Source organism: Raphanus sativus, chromosome 4 (assembly GCF_000801105.2).
Source record: "Raphanus sativus cultivar WK10039 chromosome 4, ASM80110v3, whole genome shotgun sequence".
NCBI classification, from domain to species: Eukaryota; Viridiplantae; Streptophyta; class Magnoliopsida; order Brassicales; family Brassicaceae; genus Raphanus; species Raphanus sativus.
This window is the reverse complement of record NC_079514.1, coordinates 2,241,915-2,267,272: the sequence shown is the minus strand read 5'-3', so window position 1 is coordinate 2,267,272 and position 25,358 is coordinate 2,241,915. Positions and strand designations below refer to the sequence as shown.

At 36.4% G+C, this 25,358-nt stretch overlaps 7 protein-coding genes and 1 non-coding gene across 10 annotated transcripts; 4 read left to right on the top strand and 4 right to left on the bottom strand.

Moving 5' to 3' along the window:
• The first annotated feature begins 963 nt into the window (after positions 1–963).
• Positions 964–2,370, top strand: LOC108853449 (protein OXIDATIVE STRESS 3 LIKE 5). Its single transcript, XM_018626860.2, has 2 exons — positions 964–1,404; positions 1,800–2,370. The coding sequence occupies exons 1-2, from the start codon at positions 1,130–1,132 to the stop codon at positions 2,185–2,187; spliced, it is 663 nt and encodes a 220-aa protein (XP_018482362.1). The 5' UTR covers positions 964–1,129; the 3' UTR covers positions 2,188–2,370.
• Positions 2,371–3,175: 805 nt separating this feature from the next.
• On the bottom strand, positions 3,176–7,701 carry LOC108853450 (coatomer subunit beta-1). Its single transcript, XM_018626861.2, has 6 exons — positions 7,549–7,701; positions 4,691–6,747; positions 4,088–4,597; positions 3,908–3,993; positions 3,626–3,831; positions 3,176–3,522 (listed from the first exon to the last, which is right to left on the bottom strand). Exons 2-5 carry the CDS (start codon positions 6,734–6,736, stop codon positions 3,627–3,629), a joined length of 2,847 nt encoding a protein of 948 aa, XP_018482363.1. The 5' UTR covers positions 6,737–6,747; positions 7,549–7,701; the 3' UTR covers positions 3,176–3,522; position 3,626.
• A 1,508-nt stretch (positions 7,702–9,209) lies between these two features.
• Positions 9,210–9,866, top strand: LOC108853112 (pathogenesis-related protein PRB1-3). Its single transcript, XM_018626572.2, has one exon. It carries the CDS (start codon positions 9,235–9,237, stop codon positions 9,784–9,786), a length of 552 nt encoding a protein of 183 aa, XP_018482074.1. The 5' UTR covers positions 9,210–9,234; the 3' UTR covers positions 9,787–9,866.
• Positions 9,867–10,996: 1,130 nt separating this feature from the next.
• On the top strand, positions 10,997–11,081 carry LOC130512217 (small nucleolar RNA snoR69Y). The gene has a single exon (XR_008945774.1). It is a non-coding gene; the product is annotated as a small nucleolar RNA snoR69Y (small nucleolar RNA).
• Positions 11,082–12,166: 1,085 nt separating this feature from the next.
• Positions 12,167–14,838, top strand: LOC108855888 (uncharacterized). 2 transcript variants are annotated; one of them, XM_018629813.2, is made up of 5 exons: positions 12,167–12,299; positions 12,780–13,722; positions 13,825–13,974; positions 14,056–14,193; positions 14,316–14,838. In XM_018629813.2, exons 2-5 carry the CDS (start codon positions 12,805–12,807, stop codon positions 14,454–14,456), a joined length of 1,347 nt encoding a protein of 448 aa, XP_018485315.1. In that variant the 5' UTR covers positions 12,167–12,299; positions 12,780–12,804; the 3' UTR covers positions 14,457–14,838. The 2 variants fall into 2 exon arrangements, with proteins under 2 accessions (XP_018485315.1, XP_018485314.1); XM_018629812.2 differs by having other exon boundaries at positions 12,178–12,316.
• LOC108855889 (uncharacterized) lies at positions 14,705–17,152 on the bottom strand. The gene has a single exon (XM_018629814.2). The coding sequence runs from the start codon at positions 16,198–16,200 to the stop codon at positions 15,124–15,126; it is 1,077 nt and encodes a 358-aa protein (XP_018485316.1). The 5' UTR covers positions 16,201–17,152; the 3' UTR covers positions 14,705–15,123.
• Positions 17,153–21,051: 3,899 nt separating this feature from the next.
• LOC108852372 (protein CHROMOSOME TRANSMISSION FIDELITY 7) lies at positions 21,052–22,975 on the bottom strand. 2 transcript variants are annotated; one of them, XM_018625868.2, is made up of 6 exons: positions 22,655–22,975; positions 22,352–22,583; positions 22,160–22,258; positions 22,010–22,078; positions 21,417–21,745; positions 21,052–21,338 (listed from the first exon to the last, which is right to left on the bottom strand). In XM_018625868.2, exons 1-6 carry the CDS (start codon positions 22,831–22,833, stop codon positions 21,194–21,196), a joined length of 1,053 nt encoding a protein of 350 aa, XP_018481370.1. In that variant the 5' UTR covers positions 22,834–22,975; the 3' UTR covers positions 21,052–21,193. The 2 variants fall into 2 exon arrangements, with proteins under 2 accessions (XP_018481370.1, XP_018481371.1); XM_018625869.2 differs by having other exon boundaries at positions 22,352–22,578; positions 22,655–22,889.
• An 895-nt stretch (positions 22,976–23,870) lies between these two features.
• LOC108852868 (flowering-promoting factor 1-like protein 1) lies at positions 23,871–24,556 on the bottom strand. The gene has a single exon (XM_018626344.2). The coding sequence runs from the start codon at positions 24,457–24,459 to the stop codon at positions 24,088–24,090; it is 372 nt and encodes a 123-aa protein (XP_018481846.1). The 5' UTR covers positions 24,460–24,556; the 3' UTR covers positions 23,871–24,087.
• Positions 24,557–25,358: the final 802 nt, after the last annotated feature.

The window sequence follows — 25,358 nt, the reverse complement described above, 5'->3', positions numbered from 1 at the left end:
AACAAATATATATGTATGAATAACTCTTGTCATTGCGAAAAACATATGAATACACAAAGGAATACGATAACTCATTAACCATGAATCAAGCATTTTTAACAATGAGTTATCGTATTCCTTTGTGGCAGAGGAGAAGACATAAACCATGAGACATGCTACTTGCAAGATTTTTTAACTAATACAGAGGAGAGGACATAAATCTTTGTGGCCATCAAAACTAGTTTGATATGGTAAGAAAAAAGGTCACTTAGAAAAAAAAAATTTTAAAGATTTTTTAATTATCTAAAAGTGTAAAAGGATTTTTTAAATGGGTTAACTAGCTATAATATAAACCACTAAAATCATAAACTAAACAAAATACTAGTTAACTGAAAATCAATAAATCAGCAAAATCATTTTTAATAATATTATAATAGATTTGTTTCAAATAATTCAGAGAATAAAAATCCATTAAAGCTTTTCCTATTAAGAAAAACTATTTAATATAAAGTTTTAAAATTTTAACTGTAAGAAGGTAATTATGTTAATCCGTGTAGATTTAATCAAGTAATACAATACGTAATCCAGTTTGTTAAAAGCTTATCTGGTTTCACTGACAGAAATTCATTACAAAACTGAAAACTAAAAAAGAGAAAAAGAACAGTAATGAGAAATGGATAAGGCTCTAGTTGTTGGTGTTATTATTACAACGACCACCGAACTCAACAACAGCATCGGATTTAACGGAGACAGTAAAACTCCGTAACCTTCGATTATTGTCTGAAGATCGCCAATCCGTTTCCACCACGTCATCATTAACGTGTCCGAACGTCAAATCCTTCCTTGGGGTGACTATATTTAGGCCATGTGCGCGTATACACAGAGAGACTCAAAATACTGTCAGTCACAACGTATGTATATATATATATATATATATATATATATATATACGTATTCGTATCTTTTATCTTTTTTAAAAAAATATATAAAAGACCCTTTCTTATACGGAAACTTGATATTTACTTGTTCTCATCTTCTCCGATCGGTGGATTCTCTTTATCTCTCTCTGGTGATTAGTTTTAACCTAGTGGAGCTCTTAGCTTGCGGCGTCGCCGGTTGTGGATAAACACGGGAAGGCGGCGTGTCTGCCATGGAGTTTCTGGCAGGTATGCCAGCGGCGCAGGATAAGGATGAACCGGCGGCTCTGTTCTTGACGGAGGAATCTAGACATGGTGGAAGAAGGTTAAGGAGATGTGTTAAGTCTTCTCCGACGGAGGAGAAATCGCAGAGTTCGTCATCGGTCGGGGTGGCGGGAGAAAGCAGCGAAAGCGAGGGAGAAGAAGACGAAGACGGCGCCGTTTCGTCACAACAAGGAAGGTGGCTGGATTCGTTTGGTTCATCTCTGGAAGATTCTCTTCCGATTAAGTACGTTCCTTTAAATCTCCAAAATTTATTTTCTCATTTTTTTGAAAAAAAAAGAAGAGAAGATTAGTTACAAAAAAAAAGAAGAGAAGATTAAATGATTCTTTGATCTTCGCCTGAATATATTCGATTCATAACCAGTAAAAAATATATAAAAAGCCATTAGCTTTTATCTACCTGAATAAAGTAATTAGCTAGTACTCTGTTTCATCATTTATCCCTAAACTTAATCTTAAGATTATGTGTTTCATTTAACATTCGCACCAAAAAAAAAAAGATTATGTGTTTCATATGTTTAATTTCATTTATCAAACCGGTATTATCATGGTATTGTTATTACATGCTCAGAGATATACTGTTGAATTTGTCTGATGGTTTGTTTTTTTTTTTGTTTCAAGGAGAGGATTATCAAATCATTACATAGGGAAATCGAAATCGTTTGGAAATTTATTGGAAGCGAGCAACAGCGCCAAGGATCTGGAGAAAGTGGAGAGTCCGTTGAACAAGAGAAGGAGATTGCTTATTGCTAACAAACTAAGGAGAAGGACATTGTCGTCATCTTTTAGCTTCTACCCAAAGACTAATCTTAATTCCATGCCTTTACTTGCGTTGCAAGAATCTGATGAAGATGATCACAAATACGATAACGACGATGATGATGATAGTAGTGACGAGGAAGTTGATAAACTGCAAGATAAGAGGATGAAGATGACGAATAACAGAGATTTTATGGTTCAAACTCAGAGCTGTTTTTGCTTATCTAGTTTTCCAGAGGATGATCGATAAAATCCACTTTATTACCCACTTGCGTTTTTTTTTTTTTTAATCTAGCGTAGAGGACGTTTCGTTGGCAATAAGTGATTTGCTAGATTGGTCAAGGAATATAACTAATGGTTTAATCGCTTAGATTATCATACTTTTGTTGAACACTTAGTCGATAATGAGTTTGATTATTATTTGTATATTTGATTTGATCTCCACTAAGTAAACAATATTATTATCATACTTTGTCCGTAATCTTTGTGAATATCCTTCCATTATTTGACCCTCAAAAATATTGTTTTAACAAAATTTGGTTAGGTCAGATAAGGTTAGGTGAAATGTGAACTATTAAGGTCTAAGGATAAGGTTTTCTCTTGTAATTCGATGAAACACGTTGCATTGCATGAGCCATGTTGCTCCAACTACTTAATAACTGATATTCTATAAAATAAAAAAATCAGGATTCTCGGCATATTCTTTCATCATTTTTGGCACCAATTGTTGAGTAGGCTTTCAGCTAAAGCAAGCTAAATTAAACGAGGCATACATAATTTCGAAACATTTAAACTGATTTTAGAATCATTCTCGTTCTAACAACCACTGGTCCTGCTCCTGCCTCTTTCATTCCTTTTTGGCCAACAAAAGTGGTCCCTGCTTTGTTTTCTTTCTCATTGTAACTCTCTAAACATCTCTCGTAGTAGTTACTACAGGGTATAGTGCATAAACAAAATGAATGAAGCGGAAGAGTATTGAAGATGTTACTAAATCGTAAATACATACACTTTAAGACTTTGGATAACACGTTGCTGAAAAAGTGTAGAACTTTCCTAAGTGTATAGTAACTTAGAGGTTATCACTCTTCCAAATAAAATCTTCACAAGCAATAGAAAAGCATTCAGGAAAATCAAGATTGTATATATATTTTTTTTAATTTATTCCTTATTTTAACATTTCTATCGACAATAAAATCAGTTCTTTTACTTACGAGACTCATAAAATGAACAAAAACCCATGAAAATTCAAAGACCTAGTAGTATATCAATTATGCATTTTACGAGAATCATTACAGTTATAATCTCCCCAACAAACGATAATATAGAAAGAAAAAAAGCATTACAAATAAAAACAAAATCTTCAGGTACTAATTAAAAGAAAGAGAAAAACACACAGCCGTACGGGGAAGAATCCATCGGTACCATACCGGAAACTATAAACCGGTTAAGGAATGATAACAGTTTGGTCTTTACATATACTTAAAACGCCTCCCTCACTCCACTCCATATAGTAAACAGATTCAACCAACTATAAAAATTGCTCAAGAGAGAAACGAAAGTTACCTTGTGCGCCACCATCCAAGGCCTGTAATAGTCAATTGGTATGGTACCCGATTAAGGAATGTGAAGACTCAACGATAAAGGATCCCAGAGGAAAAATGATGAGGAGAGAAGATATAATATCTAACCTCAGCTACTACCCTTCTGTTTGAGGGTGATCTTGTCCCCAAGACTTAGAGCAATCCCTTGCGTCTTGCTCCTTATCCTTATGTACCCACTCAATACTCCATCAGTTTGCTTCTCGATACTCACGTTCACAAGAGCATCCTCACCAAACACACTCTTTGCATATAGGTTTGCTGCAAGGAACCCGCATTCTCCTTCTATTGCAGATCTGTAGATAGAGAAGCATCATCCATCAGTAAAAAGAGTTTCGGTCGATAAGAGAAGATATGAGAATCTGATCTTACGGGGCAGTGAGACACTTCATGTTTGTGGATTTGATAATGTGATCGAGGAACTTTCTCTCGTTCTGAATCGTGGTGTTCACAGCAACCTGACATAAAGACCACAACGGCAATGGTTAATACCAAACTCAAAACAAATAAATAAAAAGAAGATATAAAGGGTAAAAGGTTTGGGTGAATGACCTTGTTCTCCCATTCAAATTCTGCCCACATGGTTCTGAAAGCAACCTCTGAGCAAACAGCAGGGGAGATATAGTCCATGATATCAATGTGTATGTCGTTGAGAACCACGACGTTTCGCTCCATTACGTTTGATGTCTCATAGACGATGTTTCCGAATATGACTCCGGTCTCTGTGGACGAGACCTTTATGTTTGCTTTTATCTGCATGCTCGTTCCCGGTGCCAGACTATAGTTTTGAGGACGCTCAACAAGCTTGAGATCACCCATGGTTGCTAACTCCAAGCACATATTCTGAAGGGTTTCCTTTGTACGGTTGATAACGGTAACTTCGAGTGCAATGTCATAGTGATGGACCGTCACGTATGCTTCAGCATAGACCGGATCACTGAATCCTGTGAGTTGAAGAATGCGGTTGAGTTTGTTGGCATCGTTCTCGTCCTTGGTGAATTCTCCAGTTGCACGCTTTAGGTCATCTTGTACCTGGTCTTCCAACTCAAGTTGACTCATTCCCTGAAAGAAACATATATCATCAGTAAGTAGATCTACAGACCGAAACTAAAAAAAATACAATGGAAGCGATAATTTAGAGAGTAAATCTATTACCTTCCGGCTCTTTAGATGGAAGAAGTCAATGAGATCATCAGGCTGAGCATTAGTTGTTTGGGTCTTTGCCTTAAGTTCGGCCATCTCGGTCAGCTGTTTTTCAGAAATCATCTTGACAAAACTCTGGCGGCAGGATTCCAGCCATATCTTTTTCATCTCATCATTCCTATGGCAAAGCAATTTTATGCACAAGACAATCCTCTCGTACGAATCATTATCAATAGGGTGTGGAGAAGCAGGAGATTGACCAAGTTGCAGCATAGAAACCATGATCAGTAAAGCCTGTGTGACTGTCTTGTTCACTTCAGTTTTAGATGGCTGAACCTCTTCCAATCTAAGAACAAGTTTAGTCAGCGTGCAAGCAACCACTGCTCCTAGGAAAAAATCACCAGTTAGAAGCAGTGTTCTCAGATTTCCAGAAGCCACTGATCCTTGAACAACTGTTGGTGTTGAGAATGTGGTCTCAGAGGCGGCGCTTTGGGTAGCATAAGTACCATCAGCAAGAATCACAGGTTTTCTAGAGGACACCATTGCGGAAGAAGTTGGCTGAATCTTGTTTGATGTCTCAGTTGGCTCAGATTCCTCAGAAATAGAATAAAATGGTAAGTCACCAAGGCATTGTTTGATGGTTGAAATGCCACTCTCTACTTCCGAAAGTGATAGGCAATACTCCCCAATAATCCAAAGTGCACAAGGGCAGACCTTTCCAGCCCGGATCTGATAGAATGTGTCCAACAACCTGGTTATGATTGAAACTCTTAACTTGGGATTTGTCTCTATTATCTCTCTAACAAAAGCAACCACGTCAAGTGCTGAAGCGACATTGCTATCTCCTAGGAAATCCATAAGAAGATGGACCACAGTGCTGGCAACTTCAGGGAACTTAACTGCACAAGCATGGATTGCTTGAATAAGCATTTGTCTGTACTCTCCATTCTTCTCAAGCTCTCCACTCTGTGTCTTCACTACTTCTTTCTTTAACATCTGAACGACCTCATTGATATTATGATGAGTAATCAAATCAAGGGCAATGTCAAGTGTCTTCTTGCGAATATCAAGGTTCGGGCTTGAGAGGGCTCTGAGCACATCAATTATCAACTCAACCATGATTTCTCTGTGCAATGACTTAAGCTCACTCAACCGATCGAGCAAAATAAGCTTCACATTGTTGTCACTCTGAGAAAGAAGAAGTTGACAGTAGGTGTTGGCAGCAGCCCTAATAGCAGTAGGGGCAGATGAGAGAGAAACAAGCGTCCCAGCACATTCATAAATAACTGCAGAGGAAGTGGCGCTTAACAGAGAAATAATGATCTTAATATATTTCCCCTTCTCTGTTGGTTTAGTCTTACACACACTTCGAATCAACTCCAACACCACCATCTGAAGCGATTCATTCCAGTCTGAAACCTTGTCAACATTGCTCAGAAGATAATTCACAGCTCGTTCTTCAGCACAGGTGAAGAGCATCAGAAATGCATTTCTCTTGGCAGACGGGTCTTGTTCAGTTGACAGAGCTTTCTCGATCATTTCGGGTGCGTCCACGAAGAGCTGATCGCCATTTGGGAGCTTATATATCGACATGACGGCCAGAATTGCATTCCTGCGAACAAATGGATGGCGGTGCTCCAGATTTTGCAACACTGACGGAGTCAAAGGCTCCACTATCTCAGTCTCCTTCAACCGGCAGAGAAACCTCAGCGTCACTCCACGAATGTACTCATTAGGATGCTGAAGGTTGTTCCGGAGATTCTGGCATATCAGAATCATTTCAGGCAGCACCTTCCCCTTAGAATCCGTTTTCTCGATCAGCTCCAGGTACAGCAGTAGGAGCTTTTGGATGGTGTGGTCTTCAGAAGGCAGCACGTATCTGATAATAGTTATGAAAAGCTGCGGAATGGTTTCGCCATTAAGCAAAAGCATAACCGCCTTCTTCATGGCATCAACTTTCGCTTCAACATCATTGCCCTCGAGAGCTTCTTTAATCTCCTTGGCAACTGCTGGCGTCCCTTTGTCATAGTGTACAAGCAAGGTACATGATTTGTCCATCTTTTCCGGTGCTGCGTAGAAAAAAAGAGAAAAAGAAACCGAAATGGAAAAAAAAACTTATGAGCTCAAACGAAAGAAGAAGTACCACTGTTACATGAGACAGAAAATGAACAGAAACCCCACATCAGACTATCACATCCTTACAATTAGAAGAAAAAAAACACATAACGAGTACAGATCATCACACAGTTATAAACAAGATAAGCAAAGTGTTAATATTTTCTTGCGGTTTTAAGTTGCAGATACTGAATACAAGAACCTTATTAGTTTCCTCATCACAGCTCAAGTAAGTATCCACATAACTACTCAGCAGTCAGCAATAAGCTATACCACTCTCCGAATACTAAAATTCAGTTTTTTTTTTTTTTTAAATGGCTACGATCAACATCAACGTTCTCCAATACATGGTTTGATAGCAAACATCAGAGCTCCAAATGAAAATTCAGCAATGTCCAATCAGGAAAACATAGACGAAATTAAAATCTTCAGATCTGGCAATAAACATCACTCTGCGATCAAATCAGTTTCAAACAATAAACGAGAGCTTCGGATCAACAAAAATTCAAAACAAATGTTCATCTCTCTCTCTCTCTCTCTCCATGCTTTAGCTCATCATATTTGAAGAGCAGTAATCGGATCTACATAGCTGCGCAAACATGAGAATCGGGGTTCCTAACGGGATCGGATCGAGATCAAAGAAAGAAGGCCACATAAAATCGAAACAGTGTAGATGTACACAATAGAGAAGGCAAAAGGAGATCGATCTCTACAAAAAAAAAAAAAACTAAACCATGTGTAACAGAGAAACGAACCTCAAGGTACGAGATCCAGAGAGAGAGAGAGATAGAGGAGGAGATCCACGGACTTGAAAAAGCTTTGGATCGAAGAGAGATTTGGATCTCAGGGAAACAAACACTCGCTGCACAGGGTGTGATGAGATTACAAAATGGTGGGGTTCGTTTTTTTTTTATTGTTTGTTTGGACGAAGAACGGAGAGAACGAGTCAACCTCAAAGGCCCAAATAATTATTGATGAAAAGCCCAGTTTGTATGTTCTAATTGTTTTCGAGAATAAGCCCAATACTTTTTTTTTTTGGACAAAAGCCCAATACTTTATCAAGTGAGCGTAATAAGGATTTGAATTACCGGTTTAGGAGTCTAGGACATCCGGTTAGACTTTCACCTGCTCAATACAAGTTTATCGCTCCGATCGATCCCGCCTATCGACGGATATGCTTACTCGGTCCGTTACTCCTAACCAGAGCCAGTTCTACAAATCTAAATGCTACAAGCCAAAACAAAAAAATGTGGCCGAAATGCAGGATTTGACACAATAGGCATTTAGACCACTAGAACAACATAGACTTTTGGAAAAGTTTGGCCCATCTTTCACTTATTATAAAGGCGGCCGGCGGCCAGAAGCTCATGCTTCATTTGCCATGGGTCATGGCCACCTCTGGCCCTAACATCTAATAGATGGTCCGGTACATACATTAATTTTCCAAAAGCTCTAAATATTTATTTACTATCTTTTTAGTTACCATTTATATTTTTTTGGTTTTAGCATATGACATCACAATTCACTTCTGATAAATTATATAATATATTATTATTTAGTCTTAAATAAACTTTATTTTGGATTTTTAATGCCAGTCGAAAATAATTACATTTTTTTACATAAGTAATCAAATCAACTTCATTTAAACTTTTAGCATACACTACTATATATTATAACCGGAATGTTTTTTTTGAGAAAGTATTATAACCGGAATGTTACAAAGCAATTGACTATCAACTAATTTCATATTCCTTAGCCGTTTTCGATTATAAGAAAGTGTAAAAACAATTGAAACCCAATATGATTACAAGCTTCATAATGTTATTTGATCATTGAGGAATAAGTTTGATAAAAAAATATTCAGGCTTCCTGAATTTTAGTCACGTTCTATATAGCACAGCATCCGCCTCATAAACATGCATCGTAGCCTCGTAAACATGCATCGTAAACATGTTGTAATTAAACTACTCGTTCCATGGATTCAAACTTACTTAGTGGTCAAAATATTTGTAATTATTCTTTTGATTGAAATCAACTATTGCTAAAAGAAAATCATTTTTGAGACGTGTTCACAAGCATATTATTAGTATTTGGTTTGGTAGCTATACACTAGTTGCTAATTTTGATCTGTAAAATTCCTTATGCTATTAATTTTTGTTTATCTATTTGCAACATTCTACAAAACAGTGATATAAAATGGTTTAATAGCTTTATAATCTATGATTTGTTTGAAAAGAATCATTCCTACAAATAATCAAGGGATGTTCCACCGCGAAATAATTAGCAGTTGTCATTTGCACATTATTAACATAGCATGTGCTTAGATTCTTTCGGTGACATGTACATACAAACATGAAGATATAAACAATAGTGTTTGTATATATATAATGGTGTACTATAGATCTAGAGTGTTACAATCAAATCTAACTCATCTCTTCCCAATGGAACTTAAAACTTTGATATTCACCATTACCATCACCATCTCTATCATCACTCCACTTCCATCTCTCTCTTTTCAACTCCCATCCAACAAAACACCAACACTAGCTTCTTCTCAATACCAAACCCTAACCCGCAACACCATCCAACAGCAGTTTCTACAACCACACAACATCTTAAGAGCCAAGCTTCGTCTCCCTCCTCTCAAATGGAGCAACAAACTCGCCCGCTACGCCACCCGGTGGGCACGAACCCGCCGTGGAGATTGCAACCTTATCCACTCCGGTGGACCTTACGGGGAGAATCTCTTTTGGGGAAGTGGAAAAGGGTGGACCCCTGGGAACGCGGTGGTTGCGTGGGCCTCGGAGAGGAAATACTATGACCGGAAGACGTACCGATGTAAGGCGAATGGAGATTGTTTGCATTACACGCAACTTGTGTGGAAGAAGAGTTTGAGGGTTGGTTGTGCGATTGTGTTTTGCAAGAGCGGTGACACGTTTATCATTTGTAATTATGATCCTCCTGGTAACATTGTTGGACAACCACCCTTTTGAATGTTGTGTACACCTCATTTTTAAATTTTCTTTATATTTTCTGAAAACATGTTGTAAATTTATCATATATGATATATCCATATGAGTTTTTAAGTAGCTATTTTACAAACTTAAAATAAGAATTTGTCATACTAATAAGTGACTAACTTAGATCAATATATTTGAAATTTTGGTTTTCCTTTTTCCATTTGTTGTCTATAGTATAGTCTCTATAAACGGTCATGAGTTTGTAGATGTAATTCTTTTTGATAGATCAATTAATTTGAAATTTCATCAAAAAGAGTAAAAGAAATTTAAGCCCACCTAAAACAAGCATACAATCAAGTAAAAGATTAGACCACAGTAATTGAGAAACAAATGATTTAAATGGTGACTATGAAAATATGAATATGAATAAGTGGAAATAGAAGGAATAGGAACAAAATAAAATGAATATATATTTCTTTTGTTTCATATCAATTTTTGATAAGGAATGTTTTTGTTCTATAGTTCCTTAAATTTACAACAAATTATATGCAGCAAATATTTTTTATAAATGATGTAATTTTTAAAGAATAAAGAGGAATTGATTATTTCCCTTAATTTCCTATATCACAATTTAGACCCAAAACTTTTTAATATAAAAAGAATATCAATATTGCTATTACAAAATAGTTAATCAGAAAATATAAAGTAGCTGAAATATGAATAATGTTATGTTGTTTTATTCGGATTGAGAAAATTAAAAGAAAAAATAAGACCGTAATTTAAGAGGAGAAACTGAGTTAGGCCTACAAGTAAACGTAAAAAGCCCAAATAAAGCCTAAACTGAACCTAAGAATAAGCTAAGATCACTTCATCGACGCATGCTGCCATCACGTCGTCTCGACTTCACTGCCGTATCCAAACGTCGACTCAACTGCTTCTTCCTTGTGGCTTGGTTCACCTCAGTCCAAGCATAGAGAGACAAGACATTTTCCGGTAGATTTGGGAAGAGTAATAGGTTCAGTGAAAATGGCATTTAGAGGGACGGAGATGATGAAGAAGCTGGTGAAAAAGGTCGGAGCGGATACTCTTAACACCAGAAGCTGAAAGAGAAGCTCAAGGCTTGCGTTCCTGATATCAAAATACTAATGGGCAGAGCCAAACGCGGTCTCTACGCCGGCCGCCACATCCAGTACGGAACCCGCGTTAGTGAAGACGGTGGCAACAACTAGGTACTGATTCGTGCTCTAACGGCGATGATGATAACACATAATCCCAGCTCTATGAGACCTTTTGTCCAACTATGTTCATACATATATCTGAGCCTTTGATTCTTGATTTCTAATATTTGTTTTTTTGCTAAAGATTTCTAATATTTGTTATTAGTCAAAAAGTTAATAAATAAATAAATGCTTTGTAAAACTTATTCCTTTTATTCATGATCTTAAAATCTAGTGCTTATGTTTTGGATTTTGGAAGATGAGAGAGGTAAAGTGATGTTGTAGTAGGAGGTTATAGGTCCTACGAGTTCCATAAACCATGTCTTGTAATAAACGATTTACACCTGTTTCGAAGTGGATCTCTCTCTTTACTCCTTTTTTACATTGTACTAGTTTATTTCTTTCATTCATTGTGTTTATATTTTTTTCTAATGTTTACTGATCTAGTATCATATATTTTGCATAAGGTATATATAAAGTTTTCATGTCTTAAAAGTAAATTGAAGTTCTGTTCATATAATAAAAACAAGTGTTTCTTCTATTTAGTGATTTTTTGAATTTTAATAATTATTTCTGTGAAAATTTTGTAGCCCTTCATTTCTATTTTCATAAACTATTTCTCACTTCTCAGCATTGGATCCACCATTTATATTTTTGTCGCGGTCTAATTTAAAGAATATGGTTGCTCTACCATAAGAGAGACAAACAATCTGATTTTCAAAAATAAAATAAAAAGACTCAAATAAAGAGACTATAAAGCATTTGTTTATGAAAAATACATTAAAAAGTAAATTAAAAATACAAAACCAAGGATAAAGGCTAGAGACTAGAGAGGTTTGTTGCCATAATAAAGGGACAAAGCCTAATTAAAATATATTATCCTTCGATCGTCGTGCATAATGCGTAATCAAAGTTTTATCTTTTTCATCTTCTAACCAAACAAAAGAGAAGAGAGTCTCCTTGCTTTATTATTATTTTTCCTAAATTGGTCAAATATACTTTTGTTTGAGTTCTCTACCACTACCTAGAGACGTCGCAATCTCTACCAACCGTCAGATATTCCGGTCCCATCTATAGACGGCCAGGATCTCTCTTAATCTTCGTCATTTCAGATTCTTTTTCTTATAATAATAATTAATAACGTATAGTTGCTTTCAGGTCATAATAGAATAACAATAAATATAATTGTTTTTCCCAAAAAAAAATACTTAATAAAAAGTTGAGAAAATATCGCCAACAAGAACAAACAAACGCTCTTCTATTTGTTTGTTTTTTTTATCATTTTTTCAAGTTTCCAGAAAGAAGATAGGAAGCAAAAGAAATCGAAAGGTAATCATTCGAACAAGGTTAGCTTCTATAGTTTCTTCCTTCTCTTTGGTTCTGTCTGAATAATCTAACCATTTTTATATGTTTTTGGTCAAATTGACTTATGTGTTTCTTCTGATGTATTGAAAAAGAATCATGTTATTGTTCTTGAATCTCTTGTCTGGACCAGAAAAATATATGTAAAACAAATCTCTGTTGTGTATTACTTTGTGAGAATACAAAACATGGAAAATATATTAGCAGAGAAAGTCTTAAAAAAAACTGAAATTAGCTAAAGATTTGTTTCCTTTTACGTTCAATCAATTTTTGATTATTTAGTTCATGTCATGCTAATATTTCTGTTTTTTCTTGAAAACACAAACATGGAGGATGTTAACTGAGAAAAGTCTAAAAAACTGATTTTTGCTTCAGGAACTTGTTCCTTTTATGCAATAAACATTTTGTGATATAAACTGAGATAAGGGGTATAATTGTTACATACAGGTATTGCATCCATTCAAAATAGTTCATGGACCGGTGGTCAGGTAAAAGAGCCATTGAGGCGCGACCTGACTCCAAGAAGGGAGCTGGTGTTGTCCTGAGAGACAGAGGATTCAACAGCAATATTTGCAGTGATGAGAAAAAATCAAAGAAGTTCACTCGGTTTGTTGGCTCTTCATACAAGAAAGAGAAAGCAGTTTGGTCTTCAGCTTCAAGCCGCTCTTTCCCAAACGGGAAGGAAGTCGTTGGAACTTCCTCTAAGATTCCCGTCTCTTCTAGTAGCTCCTCTTCTGTTAAAAATGAGAAGCAGCCTCAGATAGTAACGGATTCATCAGAGAGCAGCAAAGGCAGCGAGGACGAGAGAGAGAGAGAGATCTTGGTAGTGGAATCCTCAGATTTGCCGTCAAGCTCGAGAGTCAAGAAAGGTTTAAGGGAGAGATTTGGGCTGAGCAAGCAAGAGTTTCGTCCTGGTCCTTCAACAAACCGAGGGTGCAGCCCGTTGTTAAGTGGTTTTGGATTGGAGAAAAGACTCGGTGGGAAGAAGATAGATACGATCAGTAAGAGAAGAGTTTATGGAGAAAGCAGCAGCTCTAGCTCCTCTTCAGCTAGAGGAAAAAAGATAGTGGCAGAGCTACCTGCTGAAGAGAGACGTGGGGCAAGACACTGCATTCTGAATGAGGACAACGGTGGTGTTGCTTCAGTTGGAGGTCAGAGATCATCATCAGTAAACAGAGGTAATAATAGCCGTATTAGATTCTCAAACCGAGGGAGTGGTAGAAATGGTTTATCCTCTATTACAACAAGAGAGATGTCTCAGACTGAAACATCATCATCAAACAATCTCAATTCTCCAGTCTCTTTGGAGCTCTTCTCTGGTTTCCCGGACTTTGGTTCTTTATCGAGTCAAGACAGTTTTCGCAATTACAATTTAGATGGGATCTCTGAGGTAACTAATTGCCTGTTAACTCTACAACTTGACATCCTGTCTGAGCATCATCAAATAGAGCCCTCCCTTAACACAATGCTTTTTTTTTTTTCTTTTGTGCAGATTTTGCCAGAACTTGATAGGATTGAGCAAGACATTGAGCTTAATTACGAGGAACTGCTTATCATGGAGACAGGTTTACTTCTCGGTGGACTAAGTTTCTATGACCAACACCGTGACATGAGGCTAGACATTGATAACATGTCCTATGAGGTTTGTCTTTTACTTATATTTTCAAACCCACCTTACTTTTCTGGAACTTAGGTATCTTTTTATCTTTTAAATGAATTACAGGAACTATTAGCTTTAGAAGAGAGAATTGGTACTGTAAGCACTGCTCTCACAGAAGAAGCTATATCAAAGAGCTTGAAAACAAGCATCTATCAGATAAAACCTGATCACAAGGAAGATGCCAAATGCAGCATCTGCCAGGTCTGTCTCCCTTTTCTTTGAGAATCTTTGATGATTACAAGCGTTTCATTGATGGTGAATCATGACAGTGAATATGTGGATGATTTATTCATACTCTGGTCTTTTTTTTTTTTGGTTTCTAGGAAGAGTATACAATAGGTGATGAAGTTGGAAGGCTACACTGTGAGCACGCATACCACTTGAAATGTGTGCAAGAATGGTTGCGGATGAAGAGTTGGTGCCCAATCTGCAAAACAGCTGCAGACACCTCTTCCTCTAAGTAAACCGTCTTCTTCCTCCTGGTTTCGTGATAGTATTTATTTCATCCAAAGCTTGTGAACAACAATGGAACCCGCCTAAAAAAGGGCCTCAGCATTTCCTTTGTGTACATACAGATTCACACTGGCTTTATCTCTCTCTCTCTCTTTTGCATGTGTTCTCTCCATCTCTTTTGTTTAACGACACAACTCTCCTGTGTTTTTCTTCCGCTTTTCGCATGTTTCCTGTTTACTCAGTAATGTAAAGCTGGGAAGGTAGAAAAAGATGTCATTTGAAGAACAAAGATTTCATCATACATTCTTAGTCTCGGTAAATGTAAAAAAAAATGTAAAAGTGATGTCAAAGTGTTTTCAAGAAATGAATATAAGACTATTATGTTACATACAATTGGAACACAGCAGTACTGCAGCTATTACATGATTGTGTTTGTACCTTGCTCCCGCTTAAAACCCACCAAAACTTTCTCTTTATCCCCTAACCGGGCGGCGTGCCCTGTTACACAGAGCTTGAAACTCGCTGGGATGGCCAAGCTACCACTAACCTGCCCTAGTCTGCGGCTGCAGGGCGTAGATGTGTCTTTCAGCCATCATGGGAGGCAGCGGTTTAGAACCAGTGGCCAGAGAAGCTTACTCAGACAATTTGCAGTATCCAATATCCCAACCATTCTCTCCTTCACACCTCTTCTCGTTCTTCAAACGAACGCATCAGAAGTCTCTCCCGAAGCAATGGCCAGTTTTCCCCAAGTTGGGATGGATTAAGCTCCATTGCAGCTCTAAAGTCAAGCAAAGACACTTGCGTTGTGTCAGATGATTGGTTGCTAGTTTGTATCTGCAAACTATTACTTTGGTTTCCATTCGTGGACCGAGCTCCAGACAAATCAACGCATGATTTAATCAGTTTCTTCAGGTACACGTCCAGCATGCTATTTAACATACTAGAACACTCAGGTGAAACCCCTCCAAGACCCTGTGCTACTGCAATACTCTCCATCCGCTTTCTCAGCATCTCTGCGTCTGACAATCCACCACTGTCGTAGCAACCGATGAAGTTAGCCCTGGTCGAAACTGGTACTGTTCTGCGGGCCCCACCGACACTAGCTGCCCAAAATGGAATCCCTAGAGGTGCAACTACAGGGCTTGTGGAAAGAGTTCCCAATCTACCTCGCTCCTCCTCTCGAGCTTCCTCATCTCTGCTAACTGGAGCTGCGACCTTACCTTTATCCAGTAACGCACCGCCTCTTTCATCAGCATACCTACATGGTCCTCCGTTCTCCATGTTTCTGTTACCGCTTTTGTCATCTCTACAATGCGGCTGATGCAACAGACTCTCGACCTTCCCGTTTGGTCCAAGTGGACTAGGCCTGTCTCTTGTTGCCACCTTTGGAGGTAACACCCCATTTGACCAAACATGATCATTCCTATTACGGTTACGGACTAATGATCCGCTTCCTTCAGGTCCTCCATCTTCTTTCCCAACCACCGATGATTTGTGACGACCAGTAGTAGGTGGTGGGGATTTAGCAAGAGATGCATTCCTCAAGATGGAGTGAATCAACATGTTGTGTAGAGGGAGATTCTCCCTCCCCAAAAGACGGTGACATGACTTATCAAACTCACTCTTAGTAACCTTCTGACTCAGAAACCTTCCCAAGTAATAAAAATACCTTCTAGATCTTTCAGCCCCAACCTTCTTCACAATATGCGCTTTCAGCTCAGCCAGATCAATCCTGGGATCTTCAGGACCTTGCATACTTCTTCTTCCAAACTCGAAAACACCGATGAAACAGTCAGAGGGAGTGCTACTAGATGCACCCTCTCTAAGCGTCTAGTTATCCTTCACACCAATAAACCCAACTCATTAACTTATTACAACTTCTCAGACTCAAATCCAGGAGCATTACAAGAACCTTTTAGTACGTACAGGCCACTCCAGATTTCATCTCCCAACAAAACCAAACCCCTAGAGAACAGAGATCAACATCTACTATCTAGCTCGCACCAAGTAACCTTAACTCTCAACCCTAGCTCAAAATTTACCAAAATCAATCCCTCAGAAAGACAAAAACGCACCGACTTCACAGGAAACTGCATCAGAGCAGAGCATTTATCTTTCAAAACCCATTTCGAAAAGCTTAGAACTTTGAGGAGTTACCGGAATCTCAGCTGGAGAGCAAATCGAGATCAGTGGAGGGAGGTTGAGAACAGAGCAACGGATTCTGAATTGCGCTTAAAAAGGGATGAAATTCGAATTGGAGAACGAGGAAGCGGGCAATGAGAGAAGCGGGACCCAAAGCTTGTAAGCAGAAGAAGAAGAAAAAAAAAGCAACCTTTTTTGGGCTATGATTGACCAGAGAATTCAGACAAATGACAAAAAAAAAACCGAACAAAAGAAGTAACTTTCTTTCTTCCGACCAAACCAACCAATGATCTCTCTCTCTGTCTCCTTAATACTCCTCTGCTTCGCTTCGATTAAATCTTCGTGGGCTTTGTTCGTGTTTAGATTTGAATGTCCGAAAGCTTCTTTTTTTTTTTAATTATCTCCGATCTCTGCTTATTGGGTTTTGTTCGTTTTCTTCTTCCTCTTCCTTTTTTTGTTTTTATTCTCTGTTTTTTTTTCTTTGGTCTTCTGTTATGTCCTTTCTCTCTCTCTCTTGATAAAGTTTTTTTTTGCTCTCTTTGTACTTAAACTAAGTTGACATAAGAAACTGGTCGTGACATTAGATTGAATCTGTTTGCAGTCTTTCTGATCGGATAGTATTCTCATCTACTATTGGAACTAGCTACTACTCTACTATAACGGATCATGTCAGAATTTCTGTTAAAAAGGTAATTATATTTTTTTAACAGAAGTGACAGTTTAGATGATTGTTGGTCAAGTAAAAGGTTTTTAGTTTATTGAAACTGCATCCTGGAAAGCTTTGTCAGCTACAAGGAAAACCAATTTTTAAATTTTACAACATAAATATTTTCAGACACAACTCCACAAAGCCAAATCCTCGTAGTACTCTAAAAGATGACCAACGGACAAAGAAGACCTTGATACACTTCTTGTAAACTCTATAACTGATGAAAACAGACAAAGGAAGCGCTACTAGATGCACCCTCTAGTTATCCTTCACACCAACAAATCCAACTCATTAACTTATTACAACCTCTCAAACCCCAATCCAGGAGGAGCATTTCAAGAACTTAGCTGAAGCCAAAACCCCTCGAGAACAGAGATCAACATCTACTATCTAGCTCACACCAAATCTCAACCTTGGCTGACTCAGTAACAGGATATATATTACCAAACCCTAGCTCAAAAGTTACCTAATCAATCCCTCAACTGAATCAGAGCAGAGCATTTATCTTTTCAAAAAACCACTTAGAAAGCTTGGAACGTTCAGAATTTTTACCGGGAATCTCCCAGCTGGAGGCAAATCGAGATCAGTGGAGGTTTGAGAACAGAGCAACGGATTCGAATTGCCTTTAAAAGGGGATGAATGAGAGAAGCGGGACCCAAGCTTCACCTTTTTTTTTGGCTATGATTGACCCAGAGAGAATTCAGACAAATGCCAAAAAACCGAACAAAAGAAGTAACTTTCTTCCGACCAAAAACCAATGATCTCTCTGTCTCTCTTTAAGACTCCTCTTGTTTGCTTCGATTAAATCTTTGTAGGCTTGTTCGTACTGCCTTTAGATTTGAATGTCCGAAGGCTTTGATCGCTGCTTATTTTCTTCTTCCTTTTTGTATCCTCTGTTTTTTTTGGGTTTTCTGTTATGTCCTTTCTCTGCGTCTTGATAAAGTTTTGCTTATTGAGATTTTGCTCGACTGCTTTTAGCACTTGAACCAAGTTTGACATAAGAAACTGGTCGTGACACCAGACCAATGTTTTTAACACCAGACCAATGTTTTTAAATCCGACCTAGAACCGGACAATTTATTAGGTTTATATATAAAACTAGAATTTAGTCTGCCATTTGAAAACGCTAGATTATTTTTTGTTAACAAATTTATTAATTTCTATATTTGTATACTAATATGTTTAGACATGAGCATTCGGTTTTTGCTTTGGTTTCAATTGTGATTTTTGTTTTTTTAGTTCAAGAAATATAAAAACTATTTAGTTATTTATGAATTTGAGTTTGGTTTAAGGTTGATTATCATGGTTTTTGGTTTAGTTCAGATAATAATGTTATAAATTAATTATAGTCAAAATCCAAAAATTAGAAACTAAAGATCAAAAGTTTATTTTGTATTTACAGTTATAGTTTTAAAATATTTTTATTAGTAAAATTTATATATGTTTTTATGACAATATTTATATTCGATTATTTCAGAATAAATATTTGTCTATCAATAATATTTTTATTTTTTAAATTTAAAAGCAAAAACCAAAATCTAAAACAACCATTCATATTTTACAAAAAAACTAAAATATACTGCAAAATCACAATCCAAAGATCAAAAATCAAAATCCAAAAAAAAAACTAAAATCTAAAAACCAAGAAAAATTATCACATGAATCCGTTTGCAGTCTTCTGATCTGAGAGCAATTTGATCTTTTGTTGAAACTAAGTACTACTACTATCATCTGAGCATGTGATAATTTATGTTAAAAGTAGTTATGTTTAATCGAAGTGACAGTTTAGATGATTGTTGGTCAAATAAAAGGTTTCTAATTTATGAAAACTGCAAAGACTGTTAGCTACAAGGAAACCAAGTTTCAATCTTACAACATAAACATTAAAGATTCTAGACACAACTGCAAAGATTCTAAACATTAAAGATTCTAGACACAACATTAAAATTCTAGACACAAATCCTTCTAGTAGATGACCAAGGGACAAATACCTTGGTAAACAAAGAGAGTGGGACAAATAACCAAAAAAAAAAAAGAAATGTCCACATAATCCTACTTCATAATACTCTGCAAATTGCACTAAGTTTGTTACAGTTTATTTGGCCCGTACTTCATAGTACACAGTTTTTTTTACAGTTTATTTGGCATGTCCTTTACCTCTTCCACTTCCTCTAACTCGAGGTAACTCCATTGTCTTCCACCACACTATACCAAATCTCGTTCTTGGTACGTGTATTTGTTTCTTTCAATCACTATTTCATTTTCTTACCATACCATCCAACCTTTCAAAATTGTTTTGACATCTTCTTCTGTAGTTGGAAGACTCGATGGCTTTTCCTCTGTTCTCAAATTCCTCTTCGGTGGTGGGATCGATGACTCCATCCTAACGCTTGCTACCTTCCCTGGAGAAGCGTGGTCTATTACTCACGTTGTTTGGGCACCTTCCACTCCCCAACCTGGCTTCCATGAAAGCATTGCATGCGGTAAGAGAAAAAACAACCAATTTTCTTCTTGTTTGTTTTTAATCTCATTGTCAAAACAAAACAAAAAAATCACTAACATAAATTATGTTGCTTCAGGTGTTTGTTTTTCATCTGATTTTCTCAAACTCTACATCATGAACACCATAATTTATGTTAAAAGTAGTAATATTTATACAAAACCAATTTTACATAAAAACATATGTATTACGATTATGCGGAACACTAACACTTTAATTGTGATTTTCATCTAAATTCTTATGATCGAATATTTTGAATCACACATCTAATTAGAATGGATAAGAAATCAAATTATGATATTCTATTTCATTCAAAGTTGCTATCTTACATGAAAAAATTGTTCACTATAACTAAGGGTTTTTTATATCCGACATAATAAAATCTAGCACACATGAATTATGAGAAATTAACAGAAACTCGAACATATTTCGTTAAATCTAAAAGAGATGGAATTACTATGAGCGGATTTAAATTACTTTATTATTATATCAATTGCTGATTTGATGGTATAAACTCTACTTTATCTTTTAAATGTCTCTGGTAATCTTAATTGTATGACATAAACAATGATTTACCACAAATGTCAGACCAATCCATGTTAACATTTTTCTATAATGGAAGAAACTTTTGGCAACAACTTATTTCAAGATAACTTAAAGTAAAAGTATTGTTCGCTCGCTTTCAAAATGTTAGAAGAACTTAAAGTTATTTTTAGATCAATTAGTTATAAAATCTTTATAAAGAAATTTTAGATTTTCATCTATAATTTAAACCGATTAACTTACTTTCTAATGAATTACAATTTAGTTACAGAAAGTGAGTTTTACTCATTTCAAATGACTCCTCTATTTGTGTTTGTTGCAGATCGATTTTGATTTAATAAAAAATAAACATGAACCAAAAAACATAGTTTGACATAGTAATTTGTTTTATGAAATTTCTGTTTGTTTCTTAAAATGGAAAATCATAAGATGTAGTTAAGAAAGACCAAAAACAAAACAAAATGGGATTGCATAAACTTGTTTGTTATGAAGCAATTTGTATAGCATCTATTTTACTGTTGTTTATGTTTTATTTTGGGTTATTTGGGCAAATTCACCTATTAGATATGTAAAAAAGTAGTTTGGTAAGAAAATGGAACTGTTGTTTACGTTTTGGTATTCACCTCCATCCTTTTCTTGCGCAGCCATCACAAACGTTAAGAGTCAGCCATCAAATCAACAATGTATATAATACTCATAAAATTTGTAAGAATATGTTAAAAATCTGTTTTTATTTTGATTTTTGATTGATTTAATTAAATAGTTAAGCTAGGTAGCTTTAAATGCACCTGACTCTTAACGTTTGATGTGCTTTTTTAATTAGGCACATAAGCAAAAACTAATATTGGGATGTTTTAATCGAGCCTTTCTACTTGAGCTTTGTAAACTAAGAGTGAACAAGTTCCAAAATAATTTGATCCAAAAACTCTTCCCAACGAGCTTGGTTCTGAAAACGCCAACTGAGACTTCTCCAAAAGACACCCACTGCTGAAGCTCTCCCTGCGTTTTACATATACATCAAAATGAGAATGGTTTCAGGTGGTTGGTTGGTTGGTTGCTAAGAAGAGTCCTTTTTACCTCGCTGTATCGAGTAACCGTGTAGCTAAGCCTTTTCTTCTGTTAGAAGGCGAAACCCATATTGCTCTGATCCCACAAACAGCCGGTTTAGCTTCCTCTTCACATACAATGGCTTCATTGTCTAATTTGCCATCTGATTCTCGACATCTCTTAGATACTTGTCTTTGCAACACAATGTTTCCGAACTGAATGGAGGCTGAAGGCGAAGAAGAGCTCTCTTTCTTAAATCGTCTTTCATCCTCAGGAGGAGCTTTGATCTTAAATGCTTCCTTAATTGGTTCGGCAACTAAACATCCGCTGATCCTCTGAGAAGAGACGGATAGATAAACCTGCACATAACAAGGCAGCTCTTTCTTGAGATCATTAAAGATATGAAAGAAACTCTTCCTTCCACATGTTTGATTTCATTGCTAGTTGGAATCACACAAGTCAATGTCCTTTGGCTAATAAGTAAAGCAAATATTCCCATCAAATTTTCTATCAGATCCTAGTCGGTTAAGTTTGATAGACATCTTCTAAGTACTAAATGATCACGTATGAGCTATAGAATATATCCCAAAAACGTTTGCTAAGAAGTGGATAAAGACTCATACCTTACAACGTTTGTGAAGGATCCAACCCTCACCTAACTCAACCTCCATCATCTTCACAACCTCTTGCACCTGAAAGTGCAAACAATAACACATTTAATCCTCTAACCAGTACCGGAAACAGCACAACTTAAAAATGTGAAAAAAACGAACCTTGTTTCTATGCGCAGGAGAATCATTCTCCAACACTACCATAACAATACGGTTCTTATTGAAAGAAGGCGATGTGAACACTCTCTCGTTCTGCCAACCCTGAGAAAAAAAAAATTCAAAAAACCCAAACACTTAAATCAAACAACCAAGGAAACAACAAGCATATAAATAAAGGTCACAAAGCATCCTAACCTTAAAAGTGATACCATACATATAGTCCTTGTGAAAGCTTTGATGATTCTTCTCATCAAACTCATCTCCAGGAGCATACGTAGCTCCACACTCTGCGCAATGTCTCAGAAGAAAATCAGATTGGCCCAACTCTAAGTGGAACTGTGTATAACTCCGCTTCTTGCTGAGGTTTTTCGATCCCAAAGAGGTTCCTTTCCTCGGTGGCTTCCCAATACATCCCTTAAGCACTTCACTAACCAAAATTAAGAAGAAAAAAAATCAAAACTTTATAGAAAGCCCAGATGATGATGATGATTCATGTACCTATCGTTGACTGTGGCGGATCGACGCTCGTAGGTGTTGACGATGACGTTTCGATTTTGCTCCCACACGGATAAACCATCATCATCGTCTGTGTCTGGTGGTGTTGCTGAGACGTTTGCGATGGGAGACGGAGAAGAAGAAGAAGAGGGCTTGAAGAAAGAGTTGATCTTTGCTTGCATCGTCGCTTAGAGATTTGGAATTTGTTCTTAGGGTTTGATTTTGCGCCCCCTTCCTCTTCTTCTTCTTCTGTAATTTTGGCGCCACCGGAAATCTATTTTCCCGCCACGGGGGAATAACGTTTTCAAATCAGTTAAATTGAAAACAGATCAGGAAATTGAGTGCGTAAACCGGAATATTGGTTTTGGACAATCCTGATGCTGGAGAATCTTTAGCATGCGGTCCACCATGTCACCATCTTAGTCAGGCCCATTGTATTAGTTCAAGAAATGTAACAAAATTCAAAAATAAAAGAAACTGTAGTAACCAATAATAAATCATGCAAACTATGCATATTTAAGAACAAATATTCAAAAATAAAAGGGCCCTCGAATATAAGAATAGTGTGGGACGAAAAAAGGATATGTGTGAATTTGTTTGGGGGAAAAATAATTTAAGAAATAAAATAAAATGAAGTTTTGTTCAACATCGATAAGGAAGTGACAAAGTGGGGGAAATGGGTAATCGACACGTTAGATTCTAAGCAAAAGGTTATATGTCACGTGCGCCCATCATTCTAATATGTGACAGAATGGGGAATTGGGCAATCAGCAGTTGCCACCTGTCAAAGTTCAGTAAGAAAAGTATGACAGGACCACGTGCGCCCATCATTTTATCCATTGTTTTCCTAAACCTTTGGGGGACCTTCTCTATCTGAACATCTTTGACTTTCCTTTTTAGATTTCGTCATGACTTTTGAAATTATCATTATAGTTCTGTATAACATGCATGATGCATCTATACAAATAAAGGTAAATTATTAGAGAAACCTGTAAACCACTTTAAGCATTCTCATCAAATCATAAGTTCCCTGATAAAAATTTAACTTGAGTTTGTGATGATTACAAAGCAGTAGCTAAGCTACATAAGTATTGGATATTTATATCTTGTTGACAAAACAAATATGTCATAAGTTATTTGATCTGCTTACTTATATTGTACGCACCAAAATTAAGCACGTCGCACCATATAACATCTCTACTATTTCATCCATGATATATCTTGATACGAAGTTCATCAAAACCACAAAATGATACAAGTTATTAAATGAGTTTAGCTTGAGAGAACTCCAAATCGACCAACACAAACACACAAAAAAAAAACCCAACAGAAAATAAAACAACGCAAACATGCAACTATATACATGATAGATATGTGAGAGAGGGTGATTTTGAAGAATCAAATTGCCCCCAGTTTTTAATTTTGATGATGGCCTACTACATGTCTCGGACATGGAAGACGTTAGGGTTCTTGACCACGATATCATACATATTGATAGAGTTAAACTTTGAGAAGTCGCGGGGGAGGGATATGAGATCGATCGATGTTCTCTTGTGGAACTGGAGGAGATGATCCACGTTGTCTTCATTGTAGTACCTCTCCCATCCGAGACCCTTCAAGATCCTCTCAAGCGATCCGTACGAACATACAACCTCGTTGGTCGGAAGATGGACAAGGATCTTCCTTCTCAGCCTCTGCTGGCTACCACTGGAGGAGGAAGACTCTGAGGAATCTCCTGCGGATTGGTTGTAAGGATTCTCAACCAGCCTCATCACTCCGTTCTTGTTGAACACCCACACACCAGACATTGTGATGATGGATTTTACGAACTAGGGATTTTTAGTTTTTTGTGATTTTTTTAATATGATTTTCTCTTTACAGTGAGCTTGTTTGTTGAGGAGAAAGGAAACGGTAAAGAGCGGTTATATAGATATGTCAGTGGGGTCATGTTCAGATACTGAGAGATATTTTATGGCCATACACATAGATGTATTAACCGTTATTTATATGTTTATATGTTAAACATAGAATTCCAGAATTCTCGAAAGTGACGAATCTCATCTATCAATCTTCCACGAATTTATATATCATATTTGTCACAAAAGATTAACTCAAATTCCATAGATTTAAAGCTAATTTTATGCTATACGAATTACAAGATGCAATTAAAAAAAATTATCGTCATATCTTCTTATGGAGATTAATTGAAAAAATGTTATACTCAATCTAAATATGAAAATGATTTAATTTGTGTGTTAGAATATGAGAAATTTAGTCCAATAAAGGTGTAACCGGTGACTATCGTAGAAACATCAGAAATGGATAGAAAAAAACATATGACAAATTTGTTCAATATTCTTCTAGAATAAAAGGAATGAGAAATAATGAAAAAGAAAAAATATTTTTTACAAATAGTAAAAAAAATTAGAAATATTATTTCTCGGTTTCAAAAAGATGTATGTTTTACAGTTTTCACATTTCTTAAGAAAATACAGAAAATCTTGACAATAATTACATTATTTTTTGTTTAATTATTTTCTATGATTTTTAACCAATCAAAATTCAGTAAACACAATTAATATTTTTGAAATTTACAATTTATTATTATATACATTGAAAATGTAAAATATAGATCTTTTAGAAACAATCTTTTTTAAAAAATATGGATCACTATAAAATAAAGGGAGTAATTAATACACTATTTTTT

What these genes read in the sequence shown, in the direction of transcription:
- LOC108853449 (XM_018626860.2), top strand. Translation starts at nt 1,130, where the DNA reads ATGGAGTTTCTGGCAGGTATGCCAGCGGCGCAGGATAAGGATGAACCG. An exon ending in GAAGATTCTCTTCCGATTAA is followed by an intron (nt 1,405 to 1,799) that starts GTACGTTCCTTT and finishes TTTTGTTTCAAG; the next exon opens with GAGAGGATTATCAAATCATT.
- LOC108853450 (XM_018626861.2), bottom strand. Translation starts at nt 6,736, where the DNA reads ATGGACAAATCATGTACCTTGCTTGTACACTATGACAAAGGGACGCCA. An exon ending in TCCATCTAAAGAGCCGGAAG is followed by an intron (nt 4,598 to 4,690) that starts GTAATAGATTTA and finishes TGTTTCTTTCAG; the next exon opens with GGAATGAGTCAACTTGAGTT. An exon ending in ATGAAGTGTCTCACTGCCCC is followed by an intron (nt 3,832 to 3,907) that starts GTAAGATCAGAT and finishes CTCTATCTACAG; the next exon opens with ATCTGCAATAGAAGGAGAAT.
- LOC108853112 (XM_018626572.2), top strand. Translation starts at nt 9,235, where the DNA reads ATGGAACTTAAAACTTTGATATTCACCATTACCATCACCATCTCTATC.
- LOC108855888 (XM_018629813.2), top strand. Translation starts at nt 12,805, where the DNA reads ATGGACCGGTGGTCAGGTAAAAGAGCCATTGAGGCGCGACCTGACTCC. An exon ending in TTGATAACATGTCCTATGAG is followed by an intron (nt 13,975 to 14,055) that starts GTTTGTCTTTTA and finishes AATGAATTACAG; the next exon opens with GAACTATTAGCTTTAGAAGA. An exon ending in CCAAATGCAGCATCTGCCAG is followed by an intron (nt 14,194 to 14,315) that starts GTCTGTCTCCCT and finishes TTTGGTTTCTAG; the next exon opens with GAAGAGTATACAATAGGTGA.
- LOC108855889 (XM_018629814.2), bottom strand. Translation starts at nt 16,200, where the DNA reads ATGCAAGGTCCTGAAGATCCCAGGATTGATCTGGCTGAGCTGAAAGCG.
- LOC108852372 (XM_018625868.2), bottom strand. Translation starts at nt 22,833, where the DNA reads ATGCAAGCAAAGATCAACTCTTTCTTCAAGCCCTCTTCTTCTTCTTCT. An exon ending in CTCCTGCGCATAGAAACAAG is followed by an intron (nt 22,079 to 22,159) that starts GTTCGTTTTTTT and finishes TTGCACTTTCAG; the next exon opens with GTGCAAGAGGTTGTGAAGAT. An exon ending in TCCTTCACAAACGTTGTAAG is followed by an intron (nt 21,746 to 22,009) that starts GTATGAGTCTTT and finishes TGTTATGTGCAG; the next exon opens with GTTTATCTATCCGTCTCTTC.
- LOC108852868 (XM_018626344.2), bottom strand. Translation starts at nt 24,459, where the DNA reads ATGTCTGGTGTGTGGGTGTTCAACAAGAACGGAGTGATGAGGCTGGTT.